This window comes from Pseudopipra pipra, chromosome 16 (assembly GCF_036250125.1).
Source record: "Pseudopipra pipra isolate bDixPip1 chromosome 16, bDixPip1.hap1, whole genome shotgun sequence".
NCBI classification, from domain to species: Eukaryota; Metazoa; Chordata; class Aves; order Passeriformes; family Pipridae; genus Pseudopipra; species Pseudopipra pipra.
Genome location: NC_087564.1, coordinates 9,065,296 through 9,086,792, shown reverse-complemented (window position 1 = coordinate 9,086,792; position 21,497 = coordinate 9,065,296). Strand labels below are relative to the sequence as shown.

At 42.2% G+C, this 21,497-nt stretch overlaps 2 protein-coding genes across 3 annotated transcripts; one reads left to right on the top strand and one right to left on the bottom strand.

The window, feature by feature from the left end:
• Positions 1–62: 62 nt before the first annotated feature.
• REXO5 (RNA exonuclease 5) lies at positions 63–19,379 on the bottom strand. 2 transcript variants are annotated; one of them, XM_064672950.1, is made up of 19 exons: positions 19,280–19,379; positions 12,513–12,634; positions 11,509–11,635; positions 10,567–10,651; positions 9,127–9,276; positions 8,896–8,984; positions 7,973–8,088; positions 7,016–7,154; positions 6,379–6,473; positions 5,456–5,558; positions 4,712–4,848; positions 4,285–4,393; positions 3,829–3,939; positions 3,567–3,704; positions 2,988–3,080; positions 2,290–2,509; positions 1,575–1,768; positions 1,192–1,301; positions 63–295 (listed from the first exon to the last, which is right to left on the bottom strand). In XM_064672950.1, exons 3-19 carry the CDS (start codon positions 11,572–11,574, stop codon positions 226–228), a joined length of 2,025 nt encoding a protein of 674 aa, XP_064529020.1. In that variant the 5' UTR covers positions 11,575–11,635; positions 12,513–12,634; positions 19,280–19,379; the 3' UTR covers positions 63–225. The 2 variants fall into 2 exon arrangements, with proteins under 2 accessions (XP_064529020.1, XP_064529019.1); XM_064672949.1 differs by lacking the exon at positions 19,280–19,379 and adding an exon at positions 14,309–14,422.
• On the top strand, positions 14,519–20,411 carry ERI2 (ERI1 exoribonuclease family member 2). The gene is made up of 8 exons (XM_064672952.1): positions 14,519–14,640; positions 14,770–14,909; positions 15,226–15,353; positions 15,502–15,658; positions 16,154–16,254; positions 17,269–17,350; positions 18,044–18,132; positions 18,334–20,411. Exons 1-8 carry the CDS (start codon positions 14,618–14,620, stop codon positions 19,657–19,659), a joined length of 2,046 nt encoding a protein of 681 aa, XP_064529022.1. The 5' UTR covers positions 14,519–14,617; the 3' UTR covers positions 19,660–20,411.
• Positions 20,412–21,497: the final 1,086 nt, after the last annotated feature.

Sequence of the window (21,497 nt, the reverse complement as noted above, 5' to 3'; positions counted from 1 at the left end):
CCCCAGCTCTGCCCAAGCACTTGCCTGGCTCAACCCACAGCAAGAAGGTCTAATGGAAAAGGTTTTGTGTTTTAAGATGTTTTGAATGGCTTTTATTTTTAGACTTCATAGAAGATACAGAGTGAAAGCCTATTGTTCTTGTGGTAAGAGAGCTTTACAAAGACATCAATATTTCAAGTAATTAAAAATATCTTAACAAAAGACTTTGCTTAAAAACTTGGCAGTTTAACAAGCACTCCTCCCTCCGTCATTTTTTATTCCCATCAGACCAAGGCCGGGTTGTGATCCATGTGTGCTGCAACACAAATAAGAGGTGTGTTAGTTTTGCTCAGGGCAGCCTTGATGCACATAACCTCGACCAGTTTGCGAGCGAGGCCTGCAACCCTCAGGGTCAGCACGTTGAAAAACTGTAACTTTTTTTCCACCCAGCAATTATTTGGCATTCTTTTTAATCAAGAAACCTCCTCGGGACTGTTGGTCCTCTGGGAAACAGCAATACAGGAATCTCGCTTGGCAAGAAACCTCTTTGGAGCCTGAGCAGGAGCTCCTGTCCAACCCACTCAGCAGAGAGTGTGGGCCAGGCTCTGTGGGCTTCCATAGGCTCCCTGTGGATGCAGATTACTGAATCCACCTGTTCTGCTGGTGGGATTATACCCCTCGGTGATGCAAGCTTGTGCAAAGTGAGGGCAGTTGGAGATGGCCCTTGAAGAGTCAATTTGGACCTGCTGAACCCAGTGACTACTGCAAAAGCCACAGGGTGGACTGTAACTCACAGCCATCCTCACCTCAAACCTTTCCATGGGCTGACCACCCAAAAAACCTGCCTCCTGTGGAAACTGCTTGATTCATGGCCACAAAAAACTTACTTCATTGTCAGTGGGGATGAAACATTCATCGGGGGAAAGAGGGTGAACTGATACGACTTGTACAATTAATTAATGCTGTGGACCCTCAGCTACATGAGTGGTGTCAGCTTTTGTGCTTGTTGTGTCTTAGGCCTGGCTTATGGGTAGAACTTAGGGCTGAGGTTTTATTGGCTGGACAGGAAAATCAGACTAAGTACAACAGCTTCTTCAGGCCTTCTCTCAGGCTTTCACTCCCTTGTGCAGGGTTTTAATTTTTAACAGATTAAGACTGAAATATTCAGCTCTGTGTTTTCCTTGGTTCTGTGCAAAATAGGTGGCAAGTTACCTGTTCAGTCCAGGAAAGAGAACAACACACAGGGTGTTATTCTGCAGACTTCTATAAAGTTTTTTGATATGGTGGTCTAACTTCTTCATCTTTTTCCTTAGATCCTGCTCCTGCATAAGAGAATATAAGCATTAAACTCCCAATTCATCAGCAGTAGTACTTGGGGAGGCTGCATCCTGAAAACATCACGTTATCTCGTGTGATATTGCCTCTCCAAACTGCCCTAGAGAACTGATCCTTGGCAGCCCCTTTGCTCCAGCACAAGGAGACCCTTCTGTCACAAGCAGCTCTGCACCTAAGTCAGCTCTAAGTTACCACTCCAGGTTCCCAGGGCAGTCCCTCCTCAACAATTGCAACAAACATCAGCATAGCCTCACACTCACAGAGTCAGACAGCTGCTCCATTTTCTCATAGAAGATGTGTTTTCCTTGTTTCCTGTTCCTGTGATTCATTTGCCATATCCATCTCCAGAGGTGACCTGAGGCAAGAGCATTCCTACTTCTTAGCTTGCTACCCTTTACGGTCCATCCATTTATAGCTTCAAGGGCATCCACGGCACTCTGTGATTTCTGGAATTCTGAAAGGCAATGAGAAGGGACCATGCTTTGGCATTGCTGTTCCTGCCTTCCTCCTTGGCACCTGCAAGGCAGGGCTAAAGGTGTGGAGCAGGAGGGAGATGAGAAACTGAAATCACTGCAGCAAGCAGATCCTCATTTTGCTACAGATAAACATCAGACTGTGGAAATGCCAGTTGGCTGCAGCAGCCCTCATCCAGCTGTCCTCACCTTTTAGAGGTGATTACTGGGCTGTGTGAAGCTGCACAGTGGCCAGCCCTCACTCTGAAGTACTAGAGCCCAACACCTAGCTTTGGAATTTTTCTAAGGGTTATTTTTTTAAGCAGGTGTTTTTTCCTTTTAAAGATTTAGCTGTAAAAAGTGCTCTTCCAAACAATATGTGCTTTCACTGGAGTATTTTAAATACCATCCCTTTGAGCATACCTGAGTTTCAGTAGCTTTTGCTGTGTCTGTGCAAAGTCCCAAGGGCTGCTGAATAAGCTTATTTGAAGGAAATAAGCAGGCTGTGTGTGAAGCTACTTACTGAGGAAACAGCAATTCCTGTGCTTTCCACTCTGGAGATCCTTTGGCAGGAACAGTGTTTCCAAGTCTTTCAACTGGCTGAATTCTTCTTGCAAGTCTGTCTCTGTTAATGACTTCTTTAGACCCGCCACATAAATCACACCTTCATTTTCTACATCCAGTTCTAATTCCTTTATCAGAACATCACAGTCCAGCATTGCTGCAGTGACAGGTCTCTGCACCTGGGGTGGATCCAGCAGGAACAAACAGCACATCAGCCCACACAGCTCTGTGTTCAGAGTTTCTATTTTAAAGTATTTTTCTCCCATTACCAAAAGTTGCCAGGCTATTTTCCCTCCCTTGAAAAAAATATGACTAATGAAGGCTAACTTAATTAGTCATGAAAAAGGAAGAGAGATCATATTTGTAATGCAGAAACACTACAGAACTAAAATGCCATAGCCCTGTTACTTGGCTCTTGCTTTTAAAGCTCCGGGTGGAGGTCAGAATGCTTTCTAACCCCCTTCTGCTGACAAGCAGAAAGGAAAAAAGAGGGATATAACCACTTGCTTTCTGCCAATGGGCCTAAATTGTCCAGGGACAAGAAGACTGTGACAGCACAAGCAGCCAGCACTTGCCCAGACACTGCTGTGAGCAGATGTTAGAGAGACAGACTGGAGGCTGAACCTAACTTGTGCTTTGGCTATTTGCCTTGTTTACCTTAATGCAGGATCCTGCTACCTCAGCTCCATTCAGGATTTCCACAGCAAGCTGGGCAGCTTCCAGCACTTCATATTGGACACAGACATAGGGCTTGAAACAGAACAATAAGATACTTCAGGCTTATCAATGAGACACATTAGCCTTCCCTTTTTAAAAGTCAGGTCTCAATGAAGTTGTGTTTTCTTTTAAAAATAGAATATAAAAGGGTTTGGGAGTGATATATATAACATTCCATATACTTCAGCCATTAAAAAAACCCTTCAATTAGCTCATCAATTAGTAATCAACTTTCCTCCTCTGGGCATTAAAGGCCTTAACCTATCAGTTCTCTTGAGAGAGACAAAAAGCATCTTGGCTTCCCCAGTGCTCAAAGTCCTCTGAGCAGCACACGAGCTGCATTTGTTCTTGTCATTGTGTGGAGCAGTTTTAGGTACCCTGAATTGTTGTAGCTGTGACTAAACAACTAGAAAAAACCTGGAAACAGAATAACTGGTATTTCTGTGGTTCTAATCCATATCTTTCCAAGAGATTACTCAGGTCTTCCTGACCTGTCAGCAACCTTTAAGTGCTCCTCACCTGGAATGTTTCAGTTACCACTGTAAGAGACTGGATTGGTCCACACCTCCCAAATTCTTTCTTCACAGACTTCAGGCAAAAGCTTTCTTCAAAAGGACCTGCGTAAATTGTCAGCATGTCAGTCAGCTTGCTTCTCACCTGTTGGAACACAGATTATTGAAGGAACTTCACAAAGCAAAGGAACTAATGACTCGGTGCCTCCAGATAAATCACATCTCTTTACAAGCTCAGTATGAAGATTGTTCTCAAAAAAAAATAGTACCTTTTCATAAAGTGCAGTATGAAGGTGAGATGCAATGTACTCTGGACCCAAACTGAACTGAATGATACTGAAGGTGGACAGGGGAACATCTTCCAAGGCTCTTTGAAGAATCTGGAGGGAAAAAGAGTGTACAAGGCTCAAAGAGGTACAAGACAATGGTACTGCAGAGGATCAGAAACAAAGCTATTGAACTTAATTCCCAACTTTAATTTTCATTATTGTCCAAGAAAGCCCTCAGGCAGAAATTCTTCTTTTGTGAGTCAGGAGAGGATGCAGAGGATCAAAGCTCATTTCTGAAATGTTCCAATGGATTCAGCTAACCTGGTATTAACACTATTGTCAACAGTACTGTCAGTCAGCTTTTTAAAATAGGACTCATCTACCCACCCCCAGAACAAGAACAACTTTGAACTACTTTGATGCTTGCTTAGACCAACCCACTCTAAGTCCATTCACCTGTTTGTTTGACGTGCTCAGGTTACTCTGACACAGGCCGGAAGAGTCTAGTCCCTGTCTGCCCAAAAGGAGGGGTTTTTGGCCAGTCACCTGCAGGCAGTCTAAAAAGCTAGCAGAGAGGAGCAAGCTGTGAATCACACTGCTTATCAATGTGGGGAATTAAAAGCTTTCAAAAAACGCTTGTCAGAGAAAAATGATACAGTTCATTAAAGAAATCTGAAAGAATGTTCTTGTCCACAGCATCAAAAGAAGCCTAGGAAATGTGCTGTGAAATTTAAGATGCAACTGCTCAAAGTTTTTCAGAGCTACACTACAATTATTTGTGTCTCTCTGAAGATCCTGATGGTTTCTAAAAAACATAAGGCACTTTTTTGATCTTACTGAGAAATCAGGTGAAGGAAAAACATGTACTTGAGAATCTTTTTACCATGGTTTAGATAAATGTGGAGGCTCATTCAGCTCTTTCTGGACCCCACATCCTTGTGGCCGCAGCACAGCTTTGTTCTGTGAGACCTCAGCCAGTTTTTCAGCTGTCAGAAGCATCTCCAAGTTTAGTTCTGCTACCTTGAGGAAGGAAGCAGATTAGTAGTTAGCTTTCATCTCATCAGCTAATTGCAGCTAACCAAAAAGCCTGTGCTCTCCCTATGAGTCACACAGGCACACTCTGGTAGTGAAGAAACATGGGCATTAATTTCTTGCCTTATTATTTTCTGTTGTCATTTTTGAGCATGCAGCACTCACAGCATCAACCAGCAATCATCTCCAAAAAACTCTCAGAAATCAACAACACAAGCAAGGGACTCATAAGACCAGCTGAATCACTACCACAACACACAAGGTGTCTCTCTTCTTTCATCTGGAAAAATTACAGGCATTCCTGTAGGCTGGAAGTGTCTCAATCCTCCTTCACCCAATGCCCCTCTTCAAGATGAGCAGCAATGCTGACTCATGTCAGTGAGTACTGAAACACTGGTAATGCTCAGGTTATTCAGATAATATATGGATATATGCTGAAAGTAGCAAGCTGTCAAAATTGAGGCCTCTATCACAGCTCCATTTTCTCTTTTAAATCAGTGAGAGGATGGGCAGGAATGGTTCTTTTTTCCTTCATAAGCACAACATATATGTTCTGTGTTTAAGGATAGAAATCTTAATTACATATTACAATTACCTTTGCTGGTCCTTGCTCAATGAAGAATTGAGCTAATTCCAATGCAGCTCTAGCATCTTCTGTAGGATCATGCCCAAGCTTCTGTTCACACTGAATCTCCTTCCTAGGGCATCAAAATTAGGTGCACAGGCAGGTTATCTGTTTTTCCATACTGACCAACATCCTGTCTTTTCTAAACTGGGTCCTTTTCAGGCAAAAGAGCTTTCCCTTCTCCAAAAAGGATTTCAGTTCTGTGCAGCAGCATTCTTGTGAAATATTCCCAAAAGTTACTGCAAGAAATGTTTTTGCAATGTTGAGCAAAACAGTTTATGGGGTTTGACAGAAGCAGTGCTAATACTTGGTGCTCTGATACATGAGTATTTTTAATTTTACTTCTTTCTTGACCAATGACCTAACTCACAATTTGCACAAAGAGAAGGAGGCAACCTCCAGCTCAGTGAAGTTTTGTGCTGCAGAGTATTAACACACACTATGAGCATGGTGAGAACTGTGTCACTAAGACATACTATGCAGTGGTAGGTGGTACACTGAGGAATATCATTTAAGTCAGTAAATTATACTTTCATGTATTAGCCTTTTTTTCTTGCCAACAGATCTCATTTGTGTGAGGCAGAGTGTCTCTGCTGTTCCACAGTTCAATACACCTGTACTGCTCCAGATGTGCAGAAAGGCCAGTTTTGCTGGGACTCCAGTCTGGTTGGGTCACAGCATTCCTTGCTTGCTCAAAGACAAGCCCAGTTATTATGCTGCCTGATGTTTAAAGCAGCCAGTAAACACTTCTTTACCGTGTCTTACTTGCACAGCCATTTTTTTAATTTTAGTAAAAAGATAATAATTCTCATGTGACTAGTGGCAGAACAAGACCCTATGACCCACCATGACAGTTTATAACATTTCCCATGACAATACAGTAATAATCTTACCCTAAAACAGCTTTGGCTAGAAATTTTAACTTAAATCTTCGACCTTCAGTTCTGGCAAAAAGCAATGAAGTATCAATAACACTGGGGTGGATCATCTGGAAGAGAAAAAAACATCACCCATTTAATTTAAGAACAGCAGTCATATAGAATTGGGCAGTAACTTCATAGTTTCCTGTGCACTGCCTTTTCATTTCAGTTGCCAGTGTCTCACTGACAGACACCTGATCCACAAAAAAAGAACGACAGGAATAATGAAACAAGTCCAACTCTGCTCTCTAAAACTCTAGTGGGAAGATCTAGATTGGGTTAGAAAGATTACTTATGAGTCAAGCAGTTCTTCAGTTCTTCCCATGACAGAGCTCTCAGAAGCATCTGGGTGAAGCAGAGGTAAAGCTTCAGTTGCAACCATACCTATGTCTGGACAGACTCCTCCCTTCCTTTTGGGTTCTGAACAGACCCTGCAAATTTTACAGCTGTAAAGACAGTTCTTCTTCTTTAAATCCTTATAGGCATAGGGCTATTCATAATTAAAAGCAATTAACAAGTGCTCACTAATAAAAGAGAAATTACTAAGAGTTTTCATGTCTGAAAAAGAGTAACACAGGGTTGGAAAAAATACTCTTAAAAACATACTCACTTCCAAAGCCTGAAGATCAGAGTTTAGAGAATGACCCACCAATACTGCATCATGGGGAAGCATTTTTTTTAGCTTGGTTTGGATGTCTGACAGTCTTGTTTTCACTGGAAGAAGCATTTTTTTTGTGACTCCTGAGAATCTTTAAAACAAAAGTTGGATGAGGTAAAAGCAACATATTAGCAACAGTGTCTGCTGGAGAATATTACAAGCAGGTAATGTAAAATATGAACTCGGTGTAACTAATCACAGAATGCCATTTACTGTTTTCTGTTCCAACATCAGAGGATACACTGCAGGTGTTATTAAACTGCTGTGAGTGCCACCACATCTCTTTCAAAAGTTTATTTCTCTCAAGTATTCTTAAATGATGCAGTTGGTAGGATCAGATAGCACAGCAAAGGATGTACTGCAAGACTGATGGTGGAAGGAGATTCTTTCAAGTAATCTGAGGGGACTGGCATGTCACCTCCTGTATAAAGCCAGGTAAAGTTTTGGAGAAGACAAGGCTTGAGTTTTGCCTGCTTTTGTTATAATCCTGAGCCTAGCCTTAGAAATGTGTACAAGCTGATAAGCTGCTCTATTAATTTTTTACATATGAGCAAATTTAGCTATGGAGCAGAGACTCAGACTGCAATCCTGTACTCTTACCCTCCATCTTATTTTATAGAGAGCAGTAAAGAATAACTTGCACTGCGTATCACTAATTTGTAACAGAATTTGTAACAGAACTTTCCCTAGAGTGCTTCAGAATGGCAATGTTTCTGCCTAGTAGCCACATGGGCACTGTGCAGCGGAGTGTACACACAGTGTTGGTTATTTTAGTCACACAGCAAGAACTGTATTAACACTGAGGGAAACACAGCAGGCCCCTGTGCAAACCAATGCCTTCTGACAGGTCCTGTGTAACAAAGAGGCTGAATCTGAAAGACAGAGATAGGAAGCATGTGTGCCAGGGACCTGGTGCGGTAGTTCCTCACTGTGCTCTCAGGTTTGACCAGCTCGTTCAGGAGGCACTGACCCCGCGCGTCCACCAAAGACACACGGGTGACTTCGTTTCCTTTTGCAGTCAGGCACTGTCAGGAAGAAGCAGAGGCAGTTGTTGGATCAGCATGATGCTGCCACTCAAAAACCTTAGCTCACACCTGCTTTGGCTGCAGTCAGCACCTACTGCTAAGGAGTTACTTGAGTTGGAGATGTACCACTCATAGCTGGTTGTTTTATACTGTAGCATGCTTAATTTTAACTGATAAATGTGCACCATAAGCACAGCAAACACACAGGCAAGCACAGCACACAGAAAACCATTATGAAGAAGTGCTGATTTCACAGAATCAGTCTGTGCTCTGCACTGCACAGCTGTCACTGACAGCATCAGCACCAGAGACATTGTACAATTTAAAAGAGCCCAGGCTATATCATTAGTTACTCAATGCTGGTGCCAAATAGACATCTCTGCAAGGGCAAAACTGCACTAAAGGAGGAATCTTCACCACAGCATGCTGCCAGAGGAACTGTGATGGCTAAAGGCAAGATGTATGACAGGGAAGTATCTTTCCCAAACCTCGGGGAGAGCTGAGGAGGAATTCCACAGCAGCCTCTGGGGTTACTGCAGCATTGCTAATAGGCCTGGCAGATCCATCTGCTGCTGAGAGCCAACACAGACCTGAGCTCTCTGCTCAGTATATTATCTCTGTCTTGTTGCCAGAACCACTTCCTGTGCCCTTCCCAAGGCTGCATTAGTGCTGGTACCATCAGTGAAGGGACTGGCAGTAAATATTAATATATCGAAATTGGTTTAGCAAATACAGAGGGGGCTTGGCTCACTTGGGAATAGCTGGTGCTTGACTCTATTTTGTAAGGCCACACACATTGATTTTTACCATTTCACAATCCAGACCAAAGAGGGGGCTGCTGTCTGTCCTCTGCTGATCACACTCTGTAGATATATAGTCCTTGCATCCAGGGGAGCCTAGAGGGAAAACACATCCATGATAAAAGAAAAAGACCTCTTTCTTCTAAAACTCATCATATCTCTTACATGACAGAACATATAACTGTTAAAATTATAAAAACCAAACCCAAACCCAACCAAACAGCCCTCAAAAACTGACCTTCTATGGGATAGTCATTTTTTTCCTGCTCTTCTAAAGTCAGAGTATAGCTGGTAAGGCCTCGTCTTTTTTCTCCGTATCTCTGAATGATGGGATCACATTGCAAATCTGAGCTTTTAGAAACACAGTCACTGCTGGTGGAAGTCAAGCCTGTAAAAAACAGAAGCACCTGTCAAGCTCAGAGAGCACTCCCCACTTGCAGGCAGTTTCTGCATTAGTTGAACACCATTTCAAATGAAAACACTACCTAGAACAATGGACTGGAGAGAGATGGGTAGATAGAAAGATTGACACACAGTCTGTCTCCAGTTTATTTTTCTCTCTCTCTCCAGTTTATACATATATATATCCAATTTACATCTCAGTTATTGTGTGTAAATATACACATACTATATACATTATATATACATAATAGTATATCTTATGTATACTATATATAATAAATATACTTGACATTCAGCATATTTTACTCTTTTTCCCAGTTCAGCTACTGACACTGCTGGCTGAAGCAAGTCACATCACAAGGCTCTGTCTCACATTCCTTTCAGAAACAGAGAGAACAAACTTGCTTCATAAGCATGACAACATAATCATGTGTTACTTCATGTAAGCTGTGAAGGAAGTTCTCTTTTTCTTTTCCTACCTTCTCTGTGAAATTTTTCCCTTAAGAATTACCAGAAGACAAATGTGCTTTAAGTGTGGCTCACAAAGGAACAAACACTGAACTGACCCCAGAATCCACAGCTGTATCAATTACCCTGAGGGTGATTCTCTGAAGATTGCTCTTAAAAGAAAAGTATACCTGAGCTCCCTGACCTGTGACTGTGCAGTAGATTTACAGTCAAGATGCTACAGGACTGTTGATACACTGACAGTCACAGCTGCTCACTCTCCTATTTAGGACCTGAATTCAAAATTCTTTGTTACCCTTCTAACAGTTTCAGTGAAGTTCTCACTGGAGTGTCTTGCAGGTTTTGTACAAGCCTGTTGGATTACAACCACCTCTATAAAGAGAGTAAAAATAGGAAATCAGTTGTCAACACACTTGTTCTTCTCCTTGATTTGCTGCTCAGTATAACAAAGCAAACTAAGAAGAAATTAGTAACTTTTTAGCTCAAATCTAATTTATATCTCTGTGTCTTTTATTAGGTACCTCTTAGAATAAAATAATCACAAGATGGGTAATGAAGCATCAGAATTTGGAATTAAATATGTTAAAGACTTTCTCTCTTTTTGCATTTACTTGTAACAATCAGCCCAAGAAGTGTTACTGAACTAGTCAGGGTAAGAAGTCTCATGGTTTCAGTCATTGCACCGTGTTCCTTTGTAAACAAGTTTACCATGGCAGCCTGCTGGGATTGCAGAGGATGCAAAGTCATGAAATACTGCTCAAAGTGAGTCACTGTCTTGAAAGAGACCATGCAAACCCAAAGAAGGTACCTTGTGCTGCGTTTTGAGGTTTCAGGTCTGTTCCTTCCCCATACAGGCTGGCGAGGAAGTCAGCAGATGGTGTTAATGTGAACCTCTGAAAAAAGAGATTTTGAAACAGAGGCAGAAATAACAAGCAAATAAGTTTCTTCTTGATCCCCAAATCAGCCAGATTTAGGGGAGGATATATAAAGAAATAGTGGAAATACGTTTGGTGTTTTCTCAAGTAAAAAAACCAACACAAACCAAACCTGTTTTAATGACATATGGTACGGGATTCTTTGTACTAAGGGACAGATTTGCCTTGCCTTATACAATCAAGAAGGCAAATCTCAAGACTTTCTTTGATAGAAACTAAAGCCAGTTCCAGTCTTTCCAGTTAAGTTGTGATTCACATTTGCTGCAGTTCAGGAAGAACTCTCTAGGAGCCTAAATCGAAGTGCTTCTTTCTTCCTTCAAAAATGTTGCTTGTAAGGCAGAAAATTTAAAAAATTATTTTAACAATCTTTTTGGGAAATGGGAGAAACTTAATATAAAAGTGCAAATAATAAAAGTGAAATTTTCCAACAGTGGGACTAGCATAACTCTACTGGGAGTCTCCTCACTCAGAATAAGTTCCAAGTTACTGAATTATTCCAAGATATTTTTAATCTCATTGGCACCCTGAAGGTGAGGATATGTAACAGTCAGAGGACTGAAACATCAATACATGTTTCACCTGGTAAGGCTTCAAAGACATAAAAGTCTTGAAATCCTGTGTCTAATATCAAAGCCCTGGCCTTTGTTCTGAGCTGACAACTGCAGCAAATAGATCCTCTCATTTGCTTGCTGTGAGAGTCAAAGATGGCCACATCCTGAGGAAAGGCAGTAATTCCACTGCAGCCAGTAATCCCAGGGATGTGGTTTCAGAACTGGAAGAAGTTTAGAAGACACCAGTGCAGTTTGGGGACTTACATGCCGGAACAGTTTTCTGAGGTGTTTGAACTGTAAATAGAATCTGTAGAAATGGACTTGGCTCATTTCGTGTAGAACAACAACCACAACTCCAGCCAGGTGGCTTTGGTGATAAATACGGCACCAGCTGCAGGCAGAAAATAGCATTGATTAAAAAAATAAAATAAAAATCAAAGCAAAACAATTATCAAGTACTCTTAAAAACAAACTTGGAACCAGCCCAGCTTTTAAGTCAGTGAGTGGCAAAGTGCCAAATGACTTCAATGAGAAGAGGCTTTGTAGCTTATCTCAAGAAGACACATATTCCTGGAAGCAACAGAATATGGGAGACAGAGAAAGAATGAGTTATAGCAAACTTCTGCTGCATACCATTTCAAGACATTTATACCTCATTTATATGCATCAGAATGTGCATACACGTAAGTAACTTCAGCTGCAGTGATGCAGTCTAGTGAGTTAATGCATCAAAAAAATCCCACAAAATAATTTTCTATTCACTATTAAAAATCTAAAGTGGGATCATTTTTGCTTTGAGTTTCATTTTAAGAATAATTTCACCATATTTTTGTTATCCAAGGACCCTCCTCAGCCTTTCCCTTCCAGTGCTGAGAAGTTGCCCTGAGAAAAGGAAAAATGATTAAAAATGTTTTTCCCAAAACATTCTAGAATGCTGTTTCAATTATATCTAACACGAAACATGTTAATATTTGTGTTAATATTTTAACATGGTATTTTGTTCGTCAGCGTGTGAAGCTTCTTCAGTTCCACAACAGTAGTTTAGTTTTTCATAACTGCAGAAAACAGAACTATGAAATGGTGGGATTTTTGTCCGAATTCTGGTCTCTGGTCAAGTCTAACAACGACTGTATCTGCACAATCCAGGCTGCCATTATGGCAACCGTGCTGCGAGTGTTTCAAACCCAGTGTGGCCAATCCTGAGGAATGTTTTCACAACACAGGAGAGCACAGGACAGGGCTGATTCCTGACTGTGGATGTTTTGTACCTGGGTTGTGCTGCATTGTGGCATTTTCCCAAAGCTGCATACTTCAACAACTCATACAGCTGGTCATGGCTGATTTCACAGTCCTCCCCAAGCAAAGCTGCTGACAGGCGACATGACTTTTCCTGTGGAAAGGGAAATGCCAGTAAAGAGAGGTTTTATGTAATCACACCAGTTCATGGAAAATAAAGTAAAAGGAAAACTATTTAGATACAATCAACTACATTTAAAAAAAGTCTTCCACTCGTTATAGGCAAAAATTTCCTTTCAGATCACACTTTAATATTAAATTCACTGTCAACATTTCAGTAATTCAGGTACTCTAACTTCAAAGATTTCTTTAATAAAGATTAATGTAAGCAGCTGTATGCAGTAAGGAGACTTAATTCATCTGCAAACACAATGTTCTACTCTCTCAACTCTTTCACCCACTTCCTGCTGTACAGCTTTGAACATTTGTACAAGTACCCACTCCATCTGAGGTTTTATGAAACCCATTTACTCCATTTGCAGTGTGTGATCTGCTCTGGCAGAGGGGTTTGCTGACCCCTGCAGGGAAAAACGTTTCAGTAAAATCCAAAAAAACTGCAGAAAGCAAACACCGAGTGGATGAGGTGGGGACTGTGCCACACTGTTCAACACAGCAGTTCTTTAAGCCTGAATGCACAAATTCTTCTAAAGGCTAGTCAGCGAGGAAATGCAGGGTTTTGGAGACCTCCACTGACCAGATGGCCTGTTCCAAAGAATTCCTCCTGTAAAAATTTTAAAGATGCTCCTTTCATATGTGATGAAAAGACGTCACCCCATACAGAGGGGAAAAGGCCTCAGAACACTACAGAATATCAGATCCTAAAGGATAAACAACCACCAGAAGTGCTTTCCCCTGCACACTAACAAGTCTTTGCTCAGTAATTTGGCCAGAGCCTGCTCATGTGGGACTGTGCTCTTAAAGACATTTGTCATTGGGTAAGGAAGTTAAAGAGAGGTGACAACCTTTGAGGTTCCCGAGGTTAAGAATCATCTGGCAAGAACAGCATGGGCTGGTGCCTCATCTCTCATGCTAAGTTAGAAAAGTAAGTAATGACACTGTTGTTTTCAACATGGCCTAATTAGAGCTTTGCAAAAAAACAAACAGACAAAAAAAAAACCAGACAAAGAGCAGAAGTTTTGATTCAGCAGGTAGAGGGTACTGCCAACCACAGGAATTTCAGTCTCCAGTTGGGTACAAACAGGGCTGATCTCACAGGTGGGACACAGCGACTCCTGTCCCGCACTGAGTCAGGGCACCCTGGATGAGGTGTTCCCTGAGGCTGCTCTGCGCCCTTCAGACACAACGCTCCTTCCAACATCTGCTTTGTTTAGCAGATTATACGGGAGGACGTATGTACTTTTTAAACAAAATTCCTTAAATGTAACGCTGAACACTCCAAATGAGTTCGTTTCCACATTCCTTGGAGCAGAATCCAAGCCATTAACAGCCTCCCCAGGGCAGCAGTCACAGCATCAAACCTGACATAGGTCAGGAAGCATTTGGACAAAGCTCTCAGGCACGTGGTGGGATTGTTGGGGTGTCCTGTGCAGGGCCAGGAGTTGGACTCGATGATCCTTGTGGATCCCTTCCAACTCAGGGCATTCCATGGTGTTACCCGCAGGCACAGCCTGTAGGCGACCCTCCCGGTGCACTGTTGGCGAAACATGAACTCGCTGCTCCCGGCGCCCCACCGTGTGCCACAGCAGCACCTCGGGAAGGGGCCGTAAGGGACATGCGGCCCGCACCGCGCTCCTCCCGCTGCTCTCACCTCGGGGCCCGGGCCGGGGCCGCCGCCATCCGCCTTCCGCCTCTTCCGCGCCGCCCGCTCTCCCTCGGCCCCCGCGGGCCGCTTGCGCCCGTTGAGGCAGAGCCCCTTCGCCATGGCCTGGGCCGGAGCGCGGGGTCCTGCTGCCCCTCACGGGTCCGCTGCTCCCGGCCCGAGGGGGGCACTCGGAGCCCGCCGGAGCCGCGCCGGGCACGGGCCCCGCGCTCCCGGCCGGAGCAGCCGAGCGCCGAGCGCGCGATGGGGGCGGGCCCGCGGCACGTTTGAAATGGCGGCGGGGCGCTGAGGGCGGCCATGGCCACCAAGCGCCTGGCCAGGTGGGGCCGCGGCTCTGGGGGCACGGCGGGTGGAAGGGGCTGCGGCTCTGGGGACACGGCGGGTGGAAGGGGCCGCGGCGGGGGCCGGAGGGGTTGCGGGCTGTCCTTGACCGCGATCGGTGTCCGCAGGCGGCTGGGGCTGGCGCGGAGCAGCGCCCGGGCGCGGAGCGGGGCGCGGGCGGGCGCGGGGCAGCGCTTCGCCTTCCTCATCGTGCTGGACTTCGAGGCCACGTGCTGGGGGGAGAGGCAGCAGCGCTGGCCCGAGATCAGTGAGTGCTCCGGGAGCGGGCGGGGGGCCCAGGGGCCGCGGTCTGCCTTCGAACGTTCTGTCTTCATTACATTATGTTCCTTCTGAATCCTGACGGTTCAGCCCCAGTTTAATGGAGTAATATAATATCTAAATTATATCTATCTATCTAAAATATATATATAAATCATATTTATATATTATATCATAGATTCAGCTGAGTTGGAAGGCACCCATATATAAATGGAATAATTTCTCTGGACAGCTTTAACCTTTCTGGCTTCTTTGTGTGTTGGGTTGTTTCTCTTTTTTTTCTTCTCCTTCTGTGTTTGTTGCAGTCGAATTTCCAGCAGTCCTGTTAAACACCTCAACGGGAGAGATTGAATCTGAGTTCCACGTGTATGTCCAGCCTCAGGAGCATCCTGTTCTCTCTGAATTCTGTACAGAACTAACTGGCATAACACAGGTATAAATAGTGATTTAGCATTGTTTTACACTTGTATAATTGCTGTTTACAATTTTATTTAAAGAGGCCTTTAAAGGGCTAAGAAGAAATAAACCTCAAATGAATTTCATTGCATTCTAAGACACACATGTTGTTCTGTTTCATAAAGGATCAAGTTGACAAAGGGGTCCCTCTCAACATTTGCTTATCACTGTTTATGAAATGGATTCAAAAGATACAAAAGGAGAAGAAAATTATATTCAGTACGGATACTCAGAGTAATTTCTCTTCAGAAGCAAAAGCTTGTACCTTTGTTACTTGGACAGGTAAATAATATTTTCATTTGCTTTTTCTGCAGAGAAATAACATTTGGTGGCACTAGTGAGACTGTGTCTTCACTTCTGTTCTGCCAAAATCCTGGTATTAGGTATTAAAAATGTGCAATTTTGAGATAAGGCTGAAAATATGGAATCCTGATGTGTTTGCAGCACCTCTGTCTCCAGGGTCTGACATTGTTACATTTTTCTGCTTTACATAGTGAACTGTGTCACCGTTCTTAATCTGTCTAAACAATTTAGTGATTGAGATCTTTACTTGTCTGAAGTCATTTACTAACAGCAGGGATTCGCTGCTCCTGATGTCCCACTGCAGCAACCCCAGTGTTTTCTGTGGACAAAGACTTCACAGCCTGTGCTTCCTCTCCTATTGATGTTATGTCTCTTTATGTAGATTTTAGGCCACATAAAGGGCCACATAGGCCACAGTATGTGAATTTTAGGCCAGTGCTGTAGTGGTGCATTGACTGTGGTTTTCCTGCACAGACTGGGACCTGGGTGTGTGTCTGCAGTACGAGTGTAAAAGGAAGCAGCTGCGAAAACCTGACATTTTGAATTCCTGGATTGATCTCAAAGCAACATACAGGGTGAGAATATCTATAGACTGAAACATTTATATCCACATTATCACCCCAAAGGGTAACTATACCTGAGCTTGCAAGCCAGTGCTGTATGTCCCAGTGACCAGAGTAACCTGTAACCTGTTTTCTTTTCATGTTGTTATCACTCAATAACCAACTGCATGGCCTAGAACTGTGTGAATTTTAATAGAAATCTTAATGGTAGGAAAAGATTGTTGTTTGATAAATGATCGATAATCCCAAGAAAATTTTGAGCTGCTCTTCCTTTCTTTAAACCTTTTGCTCTGCCTGTTTCCTGACATCCCTTGTTTTGAGTGCCTTATGGCTGCCTTGCATTGCTGTGTTGAAAGTTATTGTCATAGAGGTACTTACAGGTCAAGACCAGAGAGTACATTCTGAATAGTATGGATAACACTGAAAAAATGAATGTATATTTTATTACATAGTCTATACCAGAACAGAGTTCTAACCTGGGGGCTAACAGCACCTAAGTGTACCTTTCCCTGTGTAATCAAGGAAACTTTCAGAGGGTGACCCACAAGTCTACCTGTGCAACAGAACTAGGTCTCTAAAAATAAACAATGTGAATATTGCCCCTTCCTAGTGATCAAATCAGATACTTGGAGTAAGTAGCAAAACTCACTTTTTCTCATTTAAAAAAAATCCCATACCTATGTCAAATATATTAATGCCTGTGCCTTTGATTGTATATTTAAATATGTCAAGGTATTATTTATAGTTATATTCTTCAATGCTGGTCTGTTAAGGCCTTCATCAATGTAAGCCATAGAGTGCAGACAGAATGGATTTGCTTAAGACTGAGAGAGGGGATTCATGGTTCTTTCCATTCTGATTTGTTACAGGGTAAGTCACGGTCTTATCCTCAATGCAAACACCCAACTTGCACAATTGACTTGTGAGACTTATTATTCATAAGGTGATATTTCTGAAATGGTTTTCATTTGACTAGGAAGAAGTTTCGAAATGCTTCATGTTGAGCACCTGCATTTCTTTCCTTAGGCCTTCTATAATAGGAAGCCTAAAGGGCTAAATGGAGCTTTGCAGGATTTGGGGATAGCTTTTGTAGGACGGGAACATTCTGGTAAGTGATATGATGATCCTCATTTTAATATAGGTATATAATGCATATTAATATCTATTTTATAAAGCTAAATATTTCCTATTTAGTTTAGTTAGCTAAACTAAAGCAGCGAGTCAGTAGCTAGTCATTACTCTGAATAGTAACAATTGTTTCCAGGTTATGCAATGAATTTGCACAACAATGTTCTGTCCAAAGGAACAGCAAAACAAGAAAGGCAAAATGCTTCAAAGATCAGAGTTAGTTATTTCTAGACTCATACTTTTTTTTCTGACATCTCTCTTAGTGCTACTGAGTGCATGTTCACAAGATCAATTTCTGAATTGCTAGGATGCAAAAGAAAAGAGGTGGAGGGAGGATAAGAAAACTTGACCTCTGAACAGCATGTTAATGTGAGAAAATTCCAGCACAATATGAATTTATTTTTTTGAACTTGATTAATAAAACAGGGAGAGGATTTTTAAAATTGTGAATAGATATTCAAGTCTGTGGATTGGTCCTTCAGATGTTTCAGCACAGGGAATTCTTTGGAATTTTCTACTTCCACTTTCCTTTTTTGAATTAGATAACTGTGTCAGAGTTCTGTGACTCCTTGTCATTTATGTAAGGCTTACCTAGATCACATTTTTCCTCTAATAAGAACTGTCCCCAGTAGCAGTTTTAAAAGAAGTCATTAATATAATCATACTTTTGAAGGGTTGGACGATTCTCGGAATACTGCTCGTCTTGCTTGGAGGCTGATTTGTGATGGATGTGTGCTGAAGGTTACTAAATCTTTGGATAAGGTTAGTAACTACTTCGTCTACTTGCTTGGTAGCTTGGAATACAGATGAAAGATGAGCTATTCAAATAATAAACCCAGCATCCTGACTTTGATTTGAACAGAACATCCGTAGGCTGATACGCTTATTAATTTTGTGCATTGATTCCCAAAACTTCTGGGTATTCACTCTCCAAAATTTCCTTTTTTTTTACGGACTCCCTAGGCACGTCTGCAGGGTAATTTAATTGCCAGAACACTGGCTGGAAACTTCACTGACAAGACTCCACTGGGAAGTAAGAGCAGGCCTGAAACATCTAGAGATAGAACATCAGAAACAAACTCTCTGGCTGAGAACAAACGCTCTTTTGCTGGAAACAACATAACTTCTAATGTACAGACCAAGGAACAACAGACCAATTGTACCTCAGCAGATGTCCATGCTGTACCCAGCAGCAGCTCAAGGACTGAATTCCATGCTCAATGCCAAAGCCCTTCAGCAACATCTACTGAGAGATTTCCTGTTCCTCTTGAGCTGGCACAGCCATCTCCCAGTCCTGCACCAACAGGCATCCAGCAGGGATTGAGCAATGGGCAGCTTCTGGGTACAGCCAGATACAGCCCCCCAGTACAGGGACCAGGACTGGTGCTCGTCTCCACTACCATCCCCTCAGTTACTGTCTCCAGTGAGGAGATCAGTACCAGTGCTGACTGCTTGTCTCTGCTGACAGACTGGGAAGATGTTGCTATAATACCAGAATCTCAATATGAACAAAAGTCAGACTCTGTTCAGCTCAAGGATGACTTGAGTGCAGATAGTTTAACAGTGTTTGAAGAAAAAACAATTTCAAAAGAATTGGCTGTGGCAAGTTCAGATAATCAGAGTTTGGAGAAAAGGGCAGTATCCATGGAACCTCTGAAACCTATCATTTACAAAAGTCCTGATACTACAATCTATAATGTAGGAACAGTGCAAAGGCAGACTTCAAATTTTTCAGCTTTTAAGTTACCATTTGCAAAGGGAAATACCATTTCAGCACTAACTGGAAATTACTCTACTTCTTCAGAGGTTCCTAAAAGAAAGCCAACTAGTCCAAAAACATTCCCACCAGCAAAAAAACAGTCTTTTGCTATATATCAAGAGAAGACTTCATCTTTTGATCATTCCTTACCTTTGAGAAGTTCAAATTTGCCCAGAGTGTCTCCTGCCATTCTCAACTCCACAGTCAACTTGAATCCACGTGTAAGAGCTGTGAGAAGTGGAAAATCAACTCCTCCTCTGTGCAACTGCGGTCGAAGAGCCAAAAAACTCTGTGTGTCAAATGCTGGCCCAAATCATGGCAAAGCATTTTTCTGTTGTCCTGTTGGCAAGCAAAACAGTGATAGAAAAGGTTGTGGATACTTCAAGTGGGAATATGCACTTCTCAAAGAGAAATCTAATGGTCTCACCCTGAATGCGGATGCTTTGACCTGTCTTAGAACTGTTTCTAGTAATTTAGGAAATTCTTCCAACAAAAGCTATTTATGTCTTAGACCCTCTATGAGAACATGAAAATGGATAAAATTTTTTGTCTGAATCTTAAACTCGCTAAGTTTCATGCTTGATGTAATCAGGACAGTCAAATGCTATCAGATACATGTTCTCGGAATGGGACAAAACAGTTCTTGGTTAACATAGATAGAAATGGAAATTGCTGAAGCACACAAAAATATCAGTAGATCCTAAAGTAACTCATTAATGACGTGTGAGAGAACAGGTAAAACTGTAAGTGCTAAAATTAAAGTATGAGCAGCTGTTGCTACAGATCTTAAATTTCTGCTTTATTATGTATTTTAAATTCTTTACTAGCCCAGTCTTTAAAGACAATTTTAATGACACAGATTTTATTTGCACTTTTTTGTAAATATACTTGGGATGACTATAACTAACTTTTAAAAATCTATTTAGAAGTTGTCGCACTTCTTGAAAGTGATTCTTGAAGCAATAGTATCCTCTTAAACTCCTACTGGTTTTTTTTTATCCTTTAATTAACAATAAAGATAAGATGTTGGTGACACTTCATTAAATAACTTTAACTCCCATCACCTGTTGTGCTCCTGCCTCCCTGAGTTTCCCATTTCATTTGTACCAGTGCCTGCTTTTGCCCTGTTAGCTGTTGGTGTAGCATCTGGGACAGCAAAATGGTGGGAATCAAGTAAGGGTGTATTCAAACCTAAACTAGGAATGATATAGTGCCATGTCTTTTACTTGATGTTACTGTGTAAATCTGCAATACCTTACTTTATAAAAAATCCTACAAAACACCAAGTATCTTAATTTTTTTCTCCACTCTTTCCAGCACAGTTCATTTCTTCTGATCTTCCCGCTAACAGTCTTCCCATAGGAATGAGAAACAGTCCTTGGATTTTGGGTTCAGCTGTTATAAGTGGTCTGTGACTTACAGAAACATTTTTCTAGTGTTGCTTATTGCAGTTGACTTTTCCCTTGGAAGTTGTATCTGATAATCAGTTCAACTGGAACGAACAGGACTCAAGAACAAAATTCGTCCTATGTAGAGAGAACCCTACAGTGCAGGAGCCCAGTAGTGGATGAGGCACAGCAGGGAGCTGGCTGCCAGTTATTTGTGTTCTCTTTTCCACTAAGCTCTACCTTCAAAAGCTGCAGCACTGACTGCTGGGAAACAAATCAACCCACGGTGATTAGTGGAAGAACAGAAAGTGCAGACTGGGCTGGATATTCATGAAGGCTGTGGACAGACAGAAACAGTATGTTCTGCTTTACCAATGTAGAAATGTATGCTTTGCAGATACAGCAGTGAAGTCTATTCAGGGTGCCAACAAAAAGTGATTAAAATGATTATCAGATACAACTTCCAAGGGAAAGTCTCAGGCTTCCATTTACCTGTTCAAAAAGCTTCTGTTTTTAGCTGGTCCCTCTACACTGTGACACTTCCAGGACTCCGCCAGCCAGGGGCGCAGGGGTCGGTGTTGGATGTGGCGTTGCAGTGCAGGACTGAGGGCTGCTCGCTCCCCTTCAGCAACTGTCCGTCTGATGTCGGGGTTTAGAGATGTAACAAGAATTCATAGTATTTACAACATAGAAACTACACATAGCCAAGCCAAATGATTTAAAGAAACAATGAGGAGGAGAACTGAGGCAGCCAGCAAGGCAACACCTAGTTACTTTTTAACCATGTGCATCGTCTTGAAGAAGTTTACAAAGCAGTCTCTTAGAAGTTGGGGGGGGTTTCAGACAGAGAAGAGCACTAAGACCCTCGATGAAGACCCTCAGAGACCTTATAAGGGCATGCATATATGATAATAAGCGTTGGGAAATATCACGACTATGTAATGAGAATGAGGGGAATGAAAAATAAATAATCGTAATAT

Coding starts and splice junctions, on each gene's coding strand:
- REXO5 (XM_064672949.1), bottom strand. CDS start 14,422: ATGGCGAAGGGGCTCTGCCTCAACGGGCGCAAGCGGCCCGCGGGGGCC. Junction 7,155..7,972: donor GTGAGGAACTACCGCACCAG/GTCCCTGGCACA, acceptor TTTGTTTTAAAG/ATTCTCAGGAGTCACAAAAA. Junction 4,849..5,455: donor TTGAGCAAGGACCAGCAAAG/GTAATTGTAATA, acceptor TCCTTCCTCAAG/GTAGCAGAACTAAACTTGGA.
- ERI2 (XM_064672952.1), top strand. CDS start 14,618: ATGGCCACCAAGCGCCTGGCCAG. Junction 15,659..16,153: donor TACCTTTGTTACTTGGACAG/GTAAATAATATT, acceptor TTTCCTGCACAG/ACTGGGACCTGGGTGTGTGT. Junction 18,133..18,333: donor TTACTAAATCTTTGGATAAG/GTTAGTAACTAC, acceptor CGGACTCCCTAG/GCACGTCTGCAGGGTAATTT.